Source organism: Pristiophorus japonicus, chromosome 3, assembly GCF_044704955.1.
Source record: "Pristiophorus japonicus isolate sPriJap1 chromosome 3, sPriJap1.hap1, whole genome shotgun sequence".
Taxonomy (NCBI): domain Eukaryota; kingdom Metazoa; phylum Chordata; class Chondrichthyes; family Pristiophoridae; genus Pristiophorus; species Pristiophorus japonicus.
This window is the reverse complement of record NC_091979.1, coordinates 1,033,619-1,051,429: the sequence shown is the minus strand read 5'-3', so window position 1 is coordinate 1,051,429 and position 17,811 is coordinate 1,033,619. Positions and strand designations below refer to the sequence as shown.

Here is a 17,811-nt window from a genome sequence, read left to right as displayed (position 1 = left end):
GTCATTGGTACCAACGTGCACCACGACAACTGGCTGTTCTCCCTCCCTTTTTAGAATGTCCTCCACCCGCTCCGAGACATCCTTGACCCTTGCACCAGGGAGGCAACATACCATCCTGGAGTCTCGGTTGCGGCCGCAGAAACGCCTATCTATTCCCCTTACAATTGAATCCCCTATCACTATCGCTCTTCCACTCTTTTTCCTGCCCTCCTGTGCAACAGAGCCAGCCACGGTGCCATGAACTTGGCTGCTGCTGCCCTCCCCTGATGAGTCATCCCCCTCAACAGTACTCAAAGCGGTGTATCTGTTTTGCAGGGGGATGACCACAGGGGACCCCTGCACTACCTTCCTTGCACTACTCTTCCTGCTGGTCTTCCATTCCCTCGCTGGCTGTGGACCCTTCTCCTGCAGTAAGACCAACTCGCTACACGTGATACTCACGTCATTCTCAGCATCGTGGATGCTCCAGAGTGAATCCACCTTCAGCTCCAACTCCGCAACGCGGACCGTCAGTAGCCGGAGGTGGACACACTTCCCGCACATGTAGTCGTCAGGGACACTGGTGTTGTCCCCGTGTTCCCACATGGTACAGGAGGAGCATATCACGTGACCGAGCTGTCCTGCCATGACTTAACCCTTAGATACACTTAAATTGCCGACAACAATGTTAAAAGTTACTGACTAATAAAGAAAAAGAAAAACTACTCACCAATCAGCAGCCAATCACTTACCACGTTGGCTGTGACGTCACCTTTTGATTTCCTTCTACTTCTTTTTTGCCTTCTCTCTCAGCTGGAGCTGCACCGGTACGCCTCTCTCGACGCTCCCCGGACTGCTGAGCCTTTTATAGGCCGCTGCCTCTCTGGACTCCCGCCTCTCTCGACGCTCCCCGGACTGCTGAGCCTTTTATAGGCCGCTGCCTCTCTGGACTCCCGCTTCTCTCGACGCTCCCCGGACTGCTGAGCCTTTTATAGGCCGCTGCCTCTCTGGACTCCCGCCTCTCTCGACGCTCCCCGGACTGCTGAGCCTTTTATAGGCCGCTGCCTCTCTGGACTCCCGCCTCTCTCGACGCTCCCCGGACTGCTGAGCCTTTTATAGGCCGCTGCCTCTCTGGACTCCCGCTTCTCTCGACGCTCCCCGGACTGCTGAGCCTTTTATAGGCCGCTGCCTCTCTGGACTCCCGCCTCTCTCGACGCTCCCCGGACTGCTGAGCCTTTTATAGGCCGCTGCCTCTCTCGACTCCCGCGTCTCTGGCTGAACATGCAACTTCAGTACCCCATTCCTGCTTTCTCACCATACCCCTTGATCCCCCTAGTAGTAAGGACGACATCTAACTCCTTTTTGAATATATTTAGTGAATTGGCCTCAACAACTTTCTGTGGTAGAGAATTCCACAGGTTCACCACTCTCTGGGTGAAGAAGTTTCTCCTCATCTCGGTCCTAAATGGCTTACCCCTTATCCGTAGACTGTGACCCCTGGTTCTGGACTTCCCCAACATTGGGAACATTCTTCCTGCATCTAACCTGTCCAAACCAGTCAGAATTTTAAACGTTTCTATGAGATCCCCTCTCATTCTTCTGAACTCCAGTGAATACAAGCCCAGTTGATCCAGTCTTTCTTGATATGTCAGTCCCGCCATCCCGGGAATCAGTCTGGTGAACCTTCGCTGCACTCCCTCAATAGCAAGAATGGCCTTCCTCAAGTTAGGAGACCAAAACTGCACACAATACTCCAGGTGTGGCCTCACCAAGGCCCTGTACAACTGTAGTAACACCTCCCTGCCCCTGTACTCAAATCCCCTCGCTATGAAGGCCAACATGCCATTTGCTTTCTTAACCGCCTGCTGTACCTGCATGCCAACCTTCAATGACTGATGTACCATGACACCCAGGTCTCGTTGCACCTCCCCTTTTCCTAATCTGTCACCATTCAGATAATAGTCTGTCTCTCAATTTTTACCACCAAAGTTGATAACCTCACATTTATCCACATTATACTTCATCTGCCATGCATTTGCCCACTCACCTAACCTATCCAAGTCACTCTGCAGCTTCATAGCATCCTCCTCGCAGCTCACACTGCCACCCAACTTAGTGTCATCCGCAAATTTGGAGATGCTACATTTAATCCCCTTGTCTAAATCATTAATGTACAATGTAAACAGCTGGGGCCCCAGCACAGAACCTTGCGGTACCCCACTAGTCACTGCCTGCCATTCTGAAAAGTACCCATTTACTCCTACTCTTTGCTTCCTGTCTGCCAACATGTTCTCAATCCACGTCAGCACACTACCCCCAATCCCATGTGCTTTAACTTTACACATTAATCTCTTGTGTGGGACCTTGTCGAAAGCCTTCTGAAAGTCCAGATACACACCATCAACTGGTTCTCCCTTGTCCACTCCACTGGAAACATCCTCAAGAAATTCCAGAAGATTTGTCAAGCATGATTTCCCTTTCACAAATCCATGCTGACTTGGACCTATCATGTCACCTCTTTCCAAATGCGCTGCTATGACATCCTTAATAATTGATTCCATCATTTTACCCACTACCGATGTCAGGCTGACCGGTCTATAATTCCCTGTTTTCTCTCTTCCCTCCTTTTTTAAAAGTGGGTTTACATTGGCTACCCTCCACTCCATAGGAACTGATCCAGAGTCTATGGAATGTTGGAAAATGACTGTCAATGCATCCGCTATTTCCAAGGCCACCTCCTTAAGTACTCTGGGATGCAGTCCATCAGGCCCTGGGGATTTATCGGCCTTCAATCCCATCAATTTCCCCAACACAATTTCCCGATTAATAAGGATTTCCCTCAGTTTCTCCTTCTTACTAGACCCTCTGACCCCTTTTATATCCGGAAGGTTGTTTGTGTCCTCCTTAGTGAATACCGAACCAAAGTACTTGTTCAATTGGTCTGCCATTTCTTTGTTCCCCGTTATGACTTCCTCTGATTCTGACTGCAGGGGACCTACATTTGTCTTTACTAACCTTTTTCTCTTTACATATCTATAGAAGCTTTTGCAGTCCGTCTTAATGTTCCCTGCAAGCTTCCTCTCGTACTCTATTTTCCCTGCCCTAATCAAACCCTTTGTCGTCCTCTGCTGAGTTCTAAATTTCTCCCAATCCCTGGGTTCGCTGCTATTTCTGGCCAATTTGTATGCCACTCCCTTGATTTTAATACCATCCCTGATTTCCCTTGATAGCCACGGTTGAGCCACCTTCCTTTTTTATTTTTACGCCAGACAGGGATGTACAATTGTTGTAGTTCATCTATGCGGTCTCTAAATGTCTGCCATTGCCCATCCACTGTCAACCCCTTAAGTATCATTCGCCAATCTATCCTTGCCAATTCACGCCTCATACCTTCAAAGTTACCCTTCTTTAAGTTCTGGACCATGGTCTCTGAATTAACTGTTTTATTCTCCATCCTAATGCAGAATTCCATCATATTATGGTCACTCTTTCCCAAGGGGCCTCGCACAACAAGACTGCTAATTAATCCTCTCTCATTACACAACACCCAGTCTAAGATGGCCTCCCCCCTAGTTGGTTCCTCGACATATTGGTCTAGAAAACCATCCCTTCTGCACTCCAGGAAATCCTGCTCCACTGTATTGCTTCCAGTTTGGTTAGCCCAATCTATATGCATATTAAAGTCACCCATGATAACTGCTGCACCTTTATTGCATGCACCCCTCATTTCCTGTTTGATGCCCTCCCCAACATTACTACTACTGTTCGGAGGTCTGTACACAACTCCCACAAACGTTTTTTGCCCTTTGGTGTTCTGCAGCTCTACCCATATAGATTCCACATCATCCAAGCTAATGTCCTTCCTAACTATTGCATCAATCACCTCTTTAACCAACAATGCTACCCCACCTCCTTTTCCTTTTATTCTATCCTTCCTGAATGTTGAATACCCTTGGATGTTGAGTTCCCAGCCCTGATCATCCTGGAGCCACGTCTCTGTAATCCCAATCACATCATATCCGTTAACATATATTTGCACAAGTTAATTCATCCACCTTATTATGGATACTCCTTGCATTAAGACACAAAGCCTTCAGGCTTGTTTTTTTTAACACCTTTTGTCCTTTTAGAATTATGATGTAGTATGGCCCTTTTTGTTTCTTGCCTTTGTTTACTCAGCCTTCCACTATTGCTTTTTATCTTTCTACCATCTGTTTCTGACTCCATATTACTTCGCCCTATATCGCTGCATAGGTTCCCATCCCCCTGCCATATTAGTTTAAACACTCCCGAACTGCATTAGCAAATGTTACCCCTAGGACATCAGTTCCAGTCCTGCCCAAGTGCAGACCGTCCCTTTTGTACAGGTGCCACTTCCCCCAGAACTGGTTCCAATGTCCCAGGAATTTGAATCCCTCCCTCTTGCACTGCTCAAGCCACATATTTATTCTAATTATCTTGCTCCCTCCACTTTGATTAGCACGTGGCACTGGTAGCAATCTAGAGATTACTATCTTTGAGGCCCTACTTTTTAATTTAACTCCTAGCTCCCTAAATTCAGCTTGTAGGACCTCTTCCCGCTTCTTACCTATATCGTTGGTACCTACATGTACCACGACAACTGGCTGTTCACCCTCCCTCTCCAGAATGCTCTGCAGCCGCTCCGAGACACCCTTGCCCCTTGCACCAGGGAGGCAGCATACCATCCTGGAGTCTCTGTTGCGGCCGCAGAAACTCCTATCTATTCCCCTTACAATAGAGTCCCCTATCACGATAGCTCTCCCACTCTTTTTCCCGCCCTTCTGTGCACCAACGCCACCCATGGTGCCATGAACCTGGCTGACGGTGCCTTCCCCGTTAAGTCATCTCCCCCAACAGTATCCAAAACAGTATATCTGTTTTGGAGGGAGATGACCGTAGGGGATTCCTGCACTATCTTCCTGCTCTTGCCTTGTCTCTTGGTCACCCATTCACTATCTGTCCTCACCCTTTCCTGCGGTGTGACCAACTCACTAACTGTGCTATCCACAACATTCTCAGCATCGCGCATGCTCCAGAGTGAGTCCATCCGCAGCTCCAGTGCCGCCATGCAGTCTGTCAGGAGCTGCAGCTGGACACACGTCCCGCACACATAACAGTGTCCCTGATTTCCTACATAGCACAGGAGGAGCATGACACCGGTCTGAGCTCTCCTGCCATGACTTAACCCTTAAATTAATTTACTTACTAAAATTTACTTAAGCACCAAACAGCTACTTAGTAGTTCGCTGCCAATTAAACCAATCTAAAAGTCAGTCTAAAAGAGAGTTATACTTACCAGTCGAACAGCCAACCACTTACCAGCTTCGCTGTGACGTCACCTCTCGATTTCGCACCCCTCTATCTTTGTCTGGAGCTGGTTGGGCTGGTCTCTGGGCCTCCGTCTCCTACTCTCGCACTCCTTATCAGCTGCTCTCGTATCAACACTGGTAGGAAAAACAAGACAAAACAGCACCTGCCACCCCCACTTGCCCGAACTCACACACTTACCAAACTCACGAATGCCACTCTGTGCTCCGTGCTCTGCATAGAAAACACAGAAAATAGGTGCAGGAGTAGGCCATTCGACCCTTCGATCCTGCACCACCATTCAATATGATCATGGCTGATCATTCACCTTCGAATCCCACACCTGCCTTCTCTCCATACCCCTTGATACCTTTAGCCATAAGGGCCACATCTAACTCCCTCTAGAATATATCTAATGAATTGGCCTCAACAACTTTCTGTGGTAGAGAATTCCAGAGGTTCACAACTCTCTGAGTGAAGAAGTTTCTCCTCATCCCGGTCCTAAATGGTTTACCCCTTATCCTTAGACTGTGACCCCTGGTTCTGGACTTCCCCAACATCGGGAACATTCTTCCTGCATCTAACCTGTCTAAACCCGTCAGAATTTTATATGCTTCTATGAGATCCCCTCTCATTCTTCTAAATTCTAGTGAATAGAAGCCGAGTCGATCCAGTCTTTCTTCATCTGTCAGTCCTGCCATCCCGGGAATCAGTCTGGTGAACCTTCGCTGCACTCCCTCTGTTGAATCCTTAACTCTTAAACATAACCACACGAGGCATGTACTGCAGACACAGTCACTCTGTGACCTTCACCTTTATTACCTGGACCAAGGAGTCCTGGCCCTGCGAGGGACCTCCCCTTATACCTGAATCTCCAGGTAAGGAGTGTCTCCCACAAGTACACCCCCTGTGGCCAAGGTGTGCATTTCTAGTAAGTATGTACAGTATTTAGTGGTTACCTGAGGGTTACAATTGTATAAGGGTTACAGTAGTATGCTGGTTACATACATGACATCACCTCCCCCCGCACATCTTTTTGACTCAAAGGTTAAGTCTATCAGGTGGTCGACGCTCTCTCGTGGAGCGCCGCAGTTGAGGCTCTGGTGGCTGAGCCTTGGCATGCGTTTCTGTCACCTGAGGTGATTCCGGGCTGGCCGCAGGGACTGTGCATGCTGATGATTATCCTTGTTGCTCGTCCACTGGCAGTGGTGTGGGTAACATCTCATGCTCTTCTTCATGTTCATCGGTATCTATGCTGAACCTTTTCTTTACTTGGTCCAAGTGTTTGCGGCATATCTGCCCATTATTGAGTCTGACCAATATGACCCTGTTTCCCTCTTTACCAATTACAGTGCTCTCCAGCCACTTGGGTCCCAATGCATGGTTAAGTACAAATACCCGATCATCCATTTCTATACACCTCTCCCTTGAGTTACGATCGTGGCACTCAGCTTTGGACTGGCGCTTGCCCTCAACAATGTCTGCCAGGGTTGTGTGGATGAGGGACAGCTGCGTTTTGAGCATACGTTTCATGAATTCGCTGGCGGGACTCCCGTGAGCGAGTGCGGCCGGGACCTATAGGCCAGCAGGAGGCGCGATAGGCAGTACTGGAGGGAGGGTCCTTGGATACAGAGCATGCCCTGTTTTGTGACTTGGACCGCACGTTCCGCCTGGCCATTGGAAGCCGGCTTGAACGGCGCTGTCCGGACATATTTGATGCCATTACCCAACATAAACTCCTGGAATTCATGGCTGGTGAAACACGGGCCATTGTTGCTGACCAGAATGTCCCTCAAGCCGTGGGTCGCGAAAACCATGCGCAGGCTCTCCACAGTGATGGATGTTGTGCACGAGTTTAATATGATGCACTCGATCCATTTCGAGTATGCATCGACAATTATCAAGAACATTTTCCCCATGAACGGGCCCGCATAGTCCACGTGAATACGTGACCATGGTCTGGTGGGCCAGGGCCATAGGCTGAGCGGGGCCTCCCTGGGGGCATTGTCCAGCTGGGCACACGTCGTGCACCTGCGAACACAGTGTTCCAGGTCTGAGTCAATCCCCGGCCACCATACATGTGACCAGGCAATGGCCTTCATTAGCACAATGCCTGGGTGCTCGCTGTGGAGTTCCCTGATGAATGCTTCCCTTCCTTTCTGGGGCATGACTACCCGGCTGCCCCATAGCAGGCAGTCAGCTTGGATGGAGAGCTCATCCATCCGTCTCTGAAACGGTCTGACCTCCTCGGGGCACACCCTGTGTACGGGCGCCCAATCCCCAGTCAGGACACATTTCTTTATCATGGACAGGAGGGGGTCCCTGTTGGTCCAGAGTTTGATCTGGCGGGCTGTGATGGGGGAGCCTGCTGTGTCAAAAGCTTCAACGGCCATGACCATCTCGGCGCTTTGCTCCGACGCCCCCTCGGTGGTGGCCAGTGGGAGCCTGCTGAGCGCGTCAGCGCAGTTTTCAGTGCCTGGCCGGTGCCGTATGGTGTAGTCATACGCAGCCAGCGTTAGAGCCCATCGCTGTATGGGAGCTGATGCATTGGCATTGACAGCCTTGCTATCGGACAACAGAGAAGTTAACGGCTTGTGGTCCGTTTGTAACTCGAATGGTATGCCGAAAAGGTATTGGTGCATTTTTTTCACACCGTAAACGCAAGCGAGTGCTTCCTTTTCCACCATGCCGTACCCACGCTCTGCCTGGGAGAGCGACCTGGAGGCATAAGCCACCGGTTGGAGTTGCCCGTCTCCATTACCCTGCTGCTACACATACCCAACCCCGTATGATGATGCATCGCATGTTAAAGCTAGTTTTTACAGGGGTCATACAACGTTAACAGTTTGTCATAACAAAGCAGGTTCCGCACCCTGTTGAAAGCCCGTTCTTAGAAACATAGAAAATAGGTGCAGGAGTAGGCTATTCGGCCCTTCGAGCCTGCACCGCTATTCAATGAGTTCATGGCTGAACATGCAACTTCAGTACCCCATTCCTGCTTTCTTGCCATACCCCTTGAACCCCCTAGTAGTAAGGACTACATCTAACTCCTTTTTGAATATATTTAGTGAATTCTTGACCGTCCCCCCAAAACCATTCGCAAGCCTTACGCAGGAGCACGTGTAACGGCTCCAACAATGTGCTTAATTTCGGCAGGAAGTTCCCGAAATAGTTCAAAAGTCCCAGGAACGATCGCAACTCAGATGTGTTGCCGGGCCGGGGCGCACGACGGATCGCCTCCGTTTTGGATTCGGTGAGCCGGACCCCGTCTGCGGCAATCCTCCTGCCCAAAAACTCGACCTCTGGGGCCAAAAACACACACTTGGACTTCTTCAGCCGCAGGCCTACCCGGTCCAGTCGGCGTAGCACCTCCTCCAGGTTGTGGAGGTGTTCATAGAACATAGAAAATAGGTGGAGGAGTAGGCCATTCGGCCCTTCGGGCCTGCACCGCCATTCAACGAGTTCATGGCTGAACATGCAATTTCAGTACCCCATTCCTGCTTTCTCGCCATACCCCTTGATCCCCCGAGTAGTAAGGACTACATCTAACTCCTTTTTGAATATATTTAGTGAATTGGCCTCAACAACTTTCTGTGGTAGAGAATTCCACAGGTTCACCACTCTCTGGGTGAAGAAGTTTCTCCTCATCTCGGTCCGAAATGGCTTACCCCTTATCCTTAGACTGTGACCCCTGGTTCTGGAGTTCCCCAACATTGGGAACATTCTTCCTGCATCTAACCTGTCCAATCCCGTCAGAATTTTAAACGTTTCTATGAGATCCCCTCTCATTCTTCTGAACTCCAGTGAATACAAGTCCAGTTGATCCAGTCTTTCTTGATAGGTCAGTCCCACCATCCCGGGAATCAGTCTGGTGAACCTTCGCTGCACTTCCTCAATAGCAAGAATGTCCTTCCTCAAGTTAGGAGACCAAAACTGCACACAATACTCCAGGTGTGGCCTCACCAAGGCCCTATACAACTGTAGCAACACCTCCCTGCCCCTGTACTCAAATCCCCTTGCTATGAAGACCAACATGCCATTTGCTTTCTTAACCGCCTGCTGTACCTGCATGCCAACCTTCAATGACTGATGTACCATGACACCCAGGTCTCGTTGCACCTCCCCTTTTCCTAATCTATCACCATTCAGATAATAGTCTGTCTCTCTGTTTTTACCACCAAAGTGGATAACCTCACATTTATCCACATTATACTTCATCTGCCATGCATTTGCCCACTCACCTAACCTATCCAAGTCACTCTGCAGCCTCATAGCATCCTCCTCACAGCTCACACTGCCACCAACTTAGTGTCATCCGCAAATTTGGAGATACTACATATAACCCCCTCGTCTAAATCATTAATGTACAATGTAAACAACTGGGGCCCCAGCACAGAACCTTGCGGTACCCCACTAATCACTGCCTGCCATTCTGAAAAGTACCCATTTACTCCTACTCTTTGCTTCCTGTCTGCCAACCAGTTCTCAATCCATGTCAGCACACAACCCCAATCCCATGAGCTTTAACTTTGCACATTAATCTCTTGTGTGGGTCCTTGTCGAAAGCTTTCTGAAAGTCCAAATACACCACATCAACTGGTTCTCCCTTGTCCACTTTACTGGAAACATCCTCAAAAAATTCCAGAAGATTTGTCAAGCATGATTTCCCTTTCACAAATCCATGTTGTCTTGGACCTATCATGTTACCTCTTTCCAAATGCGCTGCTATGACATCCTTAATAATTGATTCCATCATTTTACCCACTACCGATGTCAGGCTGACCGGTCTATAATTCCCTGTTTTCTCTCGCCCTCCTTTTTTTTAAAGTGGGGTTACATTGGCTACCCTCCACTCCATAGGAACTGATCCAGAGTCTGTGGAATGTTGGAAAATGACTGTCAATGCATCCGCTATTTCCAAGGCCACCTCCTTAAGTACTCTAGGATGCAGTTCATCAGGCCCTGGGGATTTATCGGCCTTCAATCCCATCAATTTCTCCAACACAATTTGCTGACTAATAAGAATTTCCCTCAGTTCCTCCTTCTTACTAGACCCTCTGGACCCCTTTTATATCCGGAAGGTTGTTTGTGTCCTCCTTAGTGAATACCGAACCAAAGTACTTGTTCAATTGGTCTGCCATTTCTTTGTTCCCCGTTATGACTTCCCCTGATTCTGACTGCAGGGGACCTACGTTTGTCTTTATGAAACTTTTTCTGTTTACATATCTATAGAAACTTTTGCAATCAGCCTTAATGTTCCCTGCAAGCTTCTTCTCGTACTCTATTTTCCCTGCCCTAATCAAACCCTTTGTCCTCCTCCGCTGAGTTCTAAATTTCTCCCAGTCCCCGGGTTCGCTGCTATTTCTGGCCAATTTGTATGCCACTTCCTTTGCTTTAATACTATCCTGATTTCCCTTGATAGCCACGGTTGAGCCACCTTCCCTTTTTTATTTTTAAGCCAGACAGGGATGTACCATTGTTGAAGTTCATCCATGCGGTCTCTAAATGTCTGCCATTGCCCATCCACAGTCAACCCCTTAAGTATCATTTGCCAGTGGGGCTGGAGGAGGTTACAGAGGTAGGGAAGGGGCGAGGCCATGGAGGGATTTGAAATCCAGGATAAGAATTTTAAAATTGAGGTGTTGTCGGGCTGGGAGCCAATGTAGGTCATCGATCACAGGGAGTTATGGACGAACGGGACTTGGTGCGAGTTAGGACACGGGCTGCCACGTTTTGGATGAGGTCAAGTTGGATGGTTAGAAACGCATTTAATTGTCTCTTAAACCCATTCATACATTCTCTTCAGTGCAGAAGATGTGTCTCCCAGATGGCCTGGTGACTAAAGGCACTGCCTGGTGTTGCAGTAAAGTTGCACGGACTGGAGGAGCCCAAGTTCAGTCTCTGCTGACCTCTGCACCTTGACCTGAGAATCATAGAATGTTACAGCACAGAAGGAGGTCAATCTGACAAAAGACATTTCCGACACTCTCGCTCATCATCGCCAGCCTGTACACTTGCCCGATGTCTATGATGGGCAGCCTATCATGTTTCAGCCATGCAGACAAGGTCCACGCCCCAGCCACGCAGAAGCTTACCTTTCTTGCTCAGTTTACAAAGGGGAAGGTCAAGGTATTGGTAGACAGGTTCTGGCACCGGTATGTTTCTGACCCTGAAGAGGCCTACCAGGAAGTGTGGAAGAGCGATCCAATCAGTCCCACTCTCTTTGCTCTTTCCCCACAGCCCTGCAAATTTTCCCCTTCAAGTATTTATCCAATTCCCTGTTTGAAAGTTACTATTGAACCTGCTTCCACCGCCCTTTGAGGTAGTGCGTTCCGATCACAACTCGCTGCATAAACTTTCTTTAGGAGAAGAAAGTCGGTCAGGATTCTTGCCTCTGAGCGCACTTTAGTGGCTGCCACTGGGTGAGAAAGGAGTGGGCCTTGGCCGCGATGCACTCCGCAGTGGAATAGCCCGAGGAAGCTCCCTGTTGTAGCGTTGGAGAGGTACTGGAAATCTGTCGCTGGCTGTGGAACCAAATCCCACTGAAGAGTTAGCGCATTTGGGGAGGAGAGGAGCAGCAAGGAATGTTTACAGTCAGTCGTGCCTGCCTTGGCCTGTGCCGAAATAAGTTTAATTTTAGTGCAGTCCCCGCCGTTTATAGCGCTGGTCTGAACGTAACTTCTCCACACTACATTACGCATGGCAGCACTCCCGCCAAGCCATGCAGCTGCGCAGCGTTCCGGCAATGCCGCGCAGGCCGCTCACCGGCTTTTTAATAGAAATAAACACACGTGCCAAAACTTGGATGGGACACACGGCCTCTTAAAGGGACCGCGCAAAATGAGAGGGAACATTGGTACAACCAAAAACAGGCAATCTCACTCTGCAACGCCCTCGGCTAATCGAGAGGCGTACGTTACAGAATCTCAACGTGAAGGTCGTCGCACTTCAACCAACCGACCTTGCCTGAAATCGGCAGAGCTCTTTAAATGGGTAAGTACAGGGTGAGCACTTGTTAAATTGCATGTAATAGTCGGCGTGCTTGATAGGTTAGAAGTGGGAACTTTGCAATTAACTCCTCTGGTCATGGCAAACGCTTTGCACTGTTTGCTGGCTACAGGCGGCTGCTGTGATCAGTGTGGGCGGTGTATGTGGTGGGACCTGGGATAAAACACTGTCTTTTGTTTACAGGAGCAAACATTTTACGGGATTCTGCTGGGAATGTGAAGCTGGGAGATTTTGGTGCCAGTCGAAGGTTGCAGACAATTTGTCTGTCGGGGACAGGCATGAAGTCGGTTACTGGCACGCCGTACTGGATGAGCCCGGAGGTGATCAGCGGAGAAGGCTACGGCAGAAAAGCAGATATCTGGTAAGTTGACACCAGATCTGAAAAGAGCAACGATACTTTTGTGAATGAGATGAGTGGTACCAAGCCTTGTGGGGTGTCGAGGTCCCATGCTTGATCCCTGGTGTATGTGGTTAGCCGGTCTTTGGGTTCGCAGACTCTTGCATTAAGGCTCGCGTGTTCTTGGTTACGTAGGATTACACAAGGTATGCAGCACAGAAACAAGCCATTCAGCCCAGCCGGTCCATGTCGGCGTTTATGCTCTATCTACTCGAGCCTCCTCCCGTCTTTCCTCATCTAACTCTATCAGCATACCCCTCCATTCCCTTCTCCCTCGTGTTTATCCAGCCTCCCCTTAAATGCATCGATACTATTTGCCTCAACCACTCCCTGTGGCAGCGAGTCCCACATTCTCACCTCTCTGGGTAATTCTCCTGAATTCCCCATTGGATTTCTTGGCGACTGTCTTATGTTGATGGCCTCTAGTTTTGCTTTGACAACAGGGACTACACTTCAAAGTACTTCATTGGCTAGAAAGCTATAAACGTCCAGTGGTCATGAAAGACGCGATAGAAATGCAAGTCTTTTCTTTTCTTTGTGTTTTGCAGGAGTGTTGGTTGCACGGTGGTGGAAATGCTTACTGAGAAGCCCCCTTGGGCCGAGTTTGAAGCTATGGCAGCGATATTCAAGATCGCCACGCAGCCAACCAGCCCTCAGCTGCCCTCTCATGTGTCAGACCACAGTCGGGACTTTTTGAAAAAGATATTTGTGGAGGCGAAGCAGAGGCCGTCAGCGGAAGAACTGTTGCACCACACCTTTGTGCACTATCACTAGCGACTAACCTCAACATCTGATGCATTTATTTTCTATCTGATTGCACTTTTTCAATGTATAATTTTGGTGATTCTAGGTGTTCCCTAGGTTGTAATTTATACCTAAATTTGTATTTATAATGAGATTTTTTTGCATTCTCGCAAAGGGAATGATCAGAAGGTTTTTTACAGTGTATTCACACAGTACTCGGATGTCCTTCAAGGTAAAGCACTTTATTACATAACCCATTCCTGATTACCCATCGTCAGATACAGTGTGGAAGGTCCTAGCCTCCCCGTAGAAGTAAGAATTCACTCACCATCTGTCCGTAGCACAGACTGAGCCTCCCTAAATGTGTTGAACTTGCTGTATCTTATATAAGAGACTGTTATGCAAACCATTTCAGCAGTTAGTCTTTGCTGCAGAATAATGCCGTGGTATTTTCTTATAATCTAAAGCCAGGATAAGCTGCAGAGGTGATCTTACTGCGCTGTCACACCACAGAACTCCGAATTATCATTACAGAGGTACAGTCGGACCATCAATTCCTCTTTCTTCAACTTCCACATGAAGCGAAAGTGACCGTGATCCGGATGGGGAGGAGGAGGGAGAGGGGGGCCACTGTCCCGTTAAGGGTTGGGCATCAGTCAGGGTCCACAGGACACGGTATTCCTCCCTCACATTGGCCGTGTGTGGAGCCTGTCCTGGAAACGTTTCATTTTCTCATCTTTCTCCCTTTAATAGGAAGCGTTTGCTGCTGTCTCCACACCAGCCAAACGTGTGATTGGTCCTTATTACACCTTTCATCGTACGCCCGTGTTAGCAAGTGGTACGTGTGGATCACTGCAGCACTGCCTTAGGCCCAGTGCCATTGAGGGCCATTCCTTTGCCAAAATGGGCATCATTATATGGATTGCGACTGTTAGAGCAACTGATGCTAATGCCCTCAACTTGGGCCTGGCCTGCAGCCCAGGAATCTTACTCCCATCCATGGCTAATGAGTTGCTCCCAAGTTCCTAAGAGCTTTGTGTTCAAAAAGTTATCTGAGCTGAATTAATCTCAGGAATTTACCGTGCCGAAACGTTAACCCACCACGCACACTTCCTCATTCCAAACCAGGTGTCATTTGCTTAATGTTTACAGATTCCTTAGTTCGATGTAGATGGCATCGAGGACATTTGCCAACCTGAGGTGTTTTTTTGTTTTTGGTAATGAATTAGTCCCAGCGCTCAGAAGCGAGCTCCGCCATTGGAAGTTGCACGAGCTACCTGGCTGTCACACTCGTCTCTGTGGGGGTTCCACTGCTGTCTGTCTGTTGCCACTCTTCCATTGGTGGGACAGCCATCGGCACCAGGACTACGCTGCTTCAAGTACAAGGCCCACCTCCACCTCAGGGCAGCTAGGGATGGGCAATATCCCACATCCTGAGAACAATTAAATAAAAGCCCATCACTGATCAGTTCTTTAGCTGACCCACTGGGAAAGGTTAAGACACAGCCCTACTTGACTATGCTGAATATTGTGTCCTGGGCCAGTACGCAGAAGAGTTTTGATTGACACTGTGCGAAGCGGCTGTGCAGAGTAATTTAGATGCTTCTACAAAACAGTATTGTTCTTGAATTGACAACGAAAGTTCAATAGTGGCCCAGGTTGGTCCCTCAATTCAGCCATTGGGATTCCCGTCTGATTTTCTGGCTTAATGCAGCAGTATGTGGAGGTTGAACAAATGAGGAAGAATATTGGATTGACTACTCTAGATATGGTAGTCCCATTATTGGAATCCAGTACAACCTTTGCAACTAGCGTTCCCTTCCTGTCTGAGAGCATCGTAAACTTCAGGTCTTCCATGGCCTTAGCTCTCCCTTGTTCCTCCAGCCCGATAACCCTTCGCGATTTCTGCGCTCCTCCAATCCTCATGCGCACCCCCGATTTTCTTTGCTCCACTCCACCATCGGCGGCCGTGCCTTCAGTCATCGAGACTCCAAGCTTTGGAATCTCCCTCCCTTATCCTCTCCACCTTTCTACCTCTCTTTCCTACTTTTAGACGCTCCATAAAACCGACATCTTTGACCAATCTTTTTGGTCACCCAACCTTGCATCTCCTTATGTGGTTCGGTGTCAAACTCCTGTAAAAGCACCTTATACACGCAGGTTGTTGTTGATTATATCCCTCCATGTATCAATCTGTCTCTCAAAAGTACTGGGGTACATCGCCAGAATGAGCTGCAGTGTACAACAGCATGAGGGGAGGGGTAAGGCACCAGGCTCCTCCCTGATATCCCATATCCAGTGTCTTTCTCTCAGACTCTCCGCCCCCCAACCATTTGGATGAGTGCGTGTTCGTGCGGATGTGAAGGTTGGACGGAATTCCAAGAATGGGGAAAGGCAACGGTATAAATACAATCTGATGATCTAGATGTACAGGTGCATATAACTCTTGGTCATTCCAGTGCAGGCAGACCAAGGGTTCTCGCATCATAATATAAAGGCACTATATAGGCTTGCAGTAACGATGTGGATTGTCCTCTCCACTCTCACTGGGCATCTTGTCAAACACTGAACAATTGTTGATCATTGGAGGTGGCCAAATGGTGTTGAGTGCAGCTCGTGAATGTATCCAGAGTGAATTGGTTAGTGCCGTAAACACACAGCAGCCAGTCAGTATCTGAAAGAGAAAAGATTGGTTCATGTATCAGCGGGTTCGTCCTTTTAGAAACATAGAAACATAGAAAATAGGTGAAGGAGTAGGCCATTTGGTCCTTCGAGCCTGCACCACCATTCAATGAGTTCATGGCTGAACATGCAACTTCAGTACCCCATTCCAGCTTTCTCGCCATACCCCTTGATCCCCCTAGTAGTAAGGACTACATCTAACTCCTTTTTGAATATATTTAGTGAATTGGCCTCAACTACTTTCTGTGGTAGAGAATTCCACAGGTTCACCACTCTCTGGGTGAAGAAGTTTCTCCTCATCTCGGTCCTAAATGGCTTACCTCTTATCCTTAGACTGTGACCCCTGGTTCTGGACTTCCCCAACATTGGGAACATTCTTCCTGCATCTAACCTGTCCAAACCAGTCAGAATTTTAAATGTTTCTATGAGATCTCATTCTTCTGAACTCCAGTGAATACAAGGCCAGTTGATCCAGTCTTTCTTGATAGGTCAGTCCCGCCATCCCGGGAATCAGTCTGGTGATCCTTCGCTGCACTCCCTCAATAGCAATAATGTCCTTCCTCAAGTTAGGAGACCAAAACTGTACACAATACTCCAGGTGTGGCCTCACCAAGGCCCTGCACAACTGTAGTAACTCTCAACACTTGCTTTAATCTAGTCGGTTTGCCAAATTAGATTGCTGAATATTGGGAACAATAACACAGTGGTTATATTACTGGACCAGTAATCCCGAGGCCTGGATTAATGATCCGGAGACATGAGTACAAATCCCACCACGGCAGCTGGGGAATTTAAATTCAGTTAAACAAATAAATCTGGAATTAAAACGTTAAATCAGTAATGATCACCATGAAACTACCGGATTGTCATAAAGCCTAATCTGGGTCACTAATGCCCTTTAGGGAAGGGAACCTGCCTTACCCTTACCCGGTCTGACCCATGTGTGACCCCAGGCCCACAGCGATGTGTGTGACCCCAGGCCCACAGCGATGTGTGTGACTCCAGGCCCACAGCGATGTGTGTGACCCCAGGCCCACAGCGATGTGTGTGACTCCAGGCCCACAGCGATATGTGTGACTCCAGGCCCACAGCAATGTGTGTGACTCCAGGCCCACAGCGATGTGTGTGACTCCAGGCCCACAGCGATGTGTGTGACTCCAGGCCCACAGCGATGTGTGTGACTCCAGGCCCACAGCAATGTGTGTAACTCCAGGCCCACAGCGATGTGTGTGACTCCAGGCCCACAGCGATGTGTGTGACTCCAGGCCCACAGCGATGTGTGTGACTCCAGGCCCACAGCGATGTGTGTGACTCCAGGCCCACAGCAATGTGTGTGACTCCAGGCCCACAGCAATGTGTGTGACTCCAGGCCCACAGCGATGTGTGTGACCCCAGGCCCACAGCAATGTGTGTGACTCCAGGCCCACAGCGATGTGTGTGACTCCAGGCCAGGCCCACAGCGATGTGTGTGACTCCAGGCCCACAGCAATGTGTGTGACTCCAGGCCCACAGCAATGTGTGTGACTCCAGGCCCACAGCGATGTGTGTGACTCCAGGCCCACAGCGATGTGTGTGACTCCAGGCCCACAGCGATGTGTGTGACTCCAGGCCCACAGCAATGTGTGTGACCCCAGGCCCACAGCGATGTGTGTGACTCCAGGCCCACAGCGATG

At 49.0% G+C, this 17,811-nt stretch overlaps 1 protein-coding gene across 1 annotated transcript in view; it reads left to right on the top strand.

Annotated features, from left to right (window-relative positions):
• The window catches only part of map3k2 (mitogen-activated protein kinase kinase kinase 2), a 213,076-nt gene extending 195,830 nt beyond the window's left edge, over positions 1 to 17,246 (top strand). Inside the window, exons 16-17 of the mRNA XM_070875119.1 lie at positions 12,499 to 12,676; positions 13,261 to 17,246. Coding sequence (XP_070731220.1) covers positions 12,499 to 12,676; positions 13,261 to 13,486 — 404 coding nt within the window. The 3' untranslated portion in view covers positions 13,487 to 17,246. The remainder of the gene's footprint in view (positions 1 to 12,498; positions 12,677 to 13,260) is intronic.
• The last annotated feature ends 565 nt before the right edge of the window (positions 17,247 to 17,811 follow it).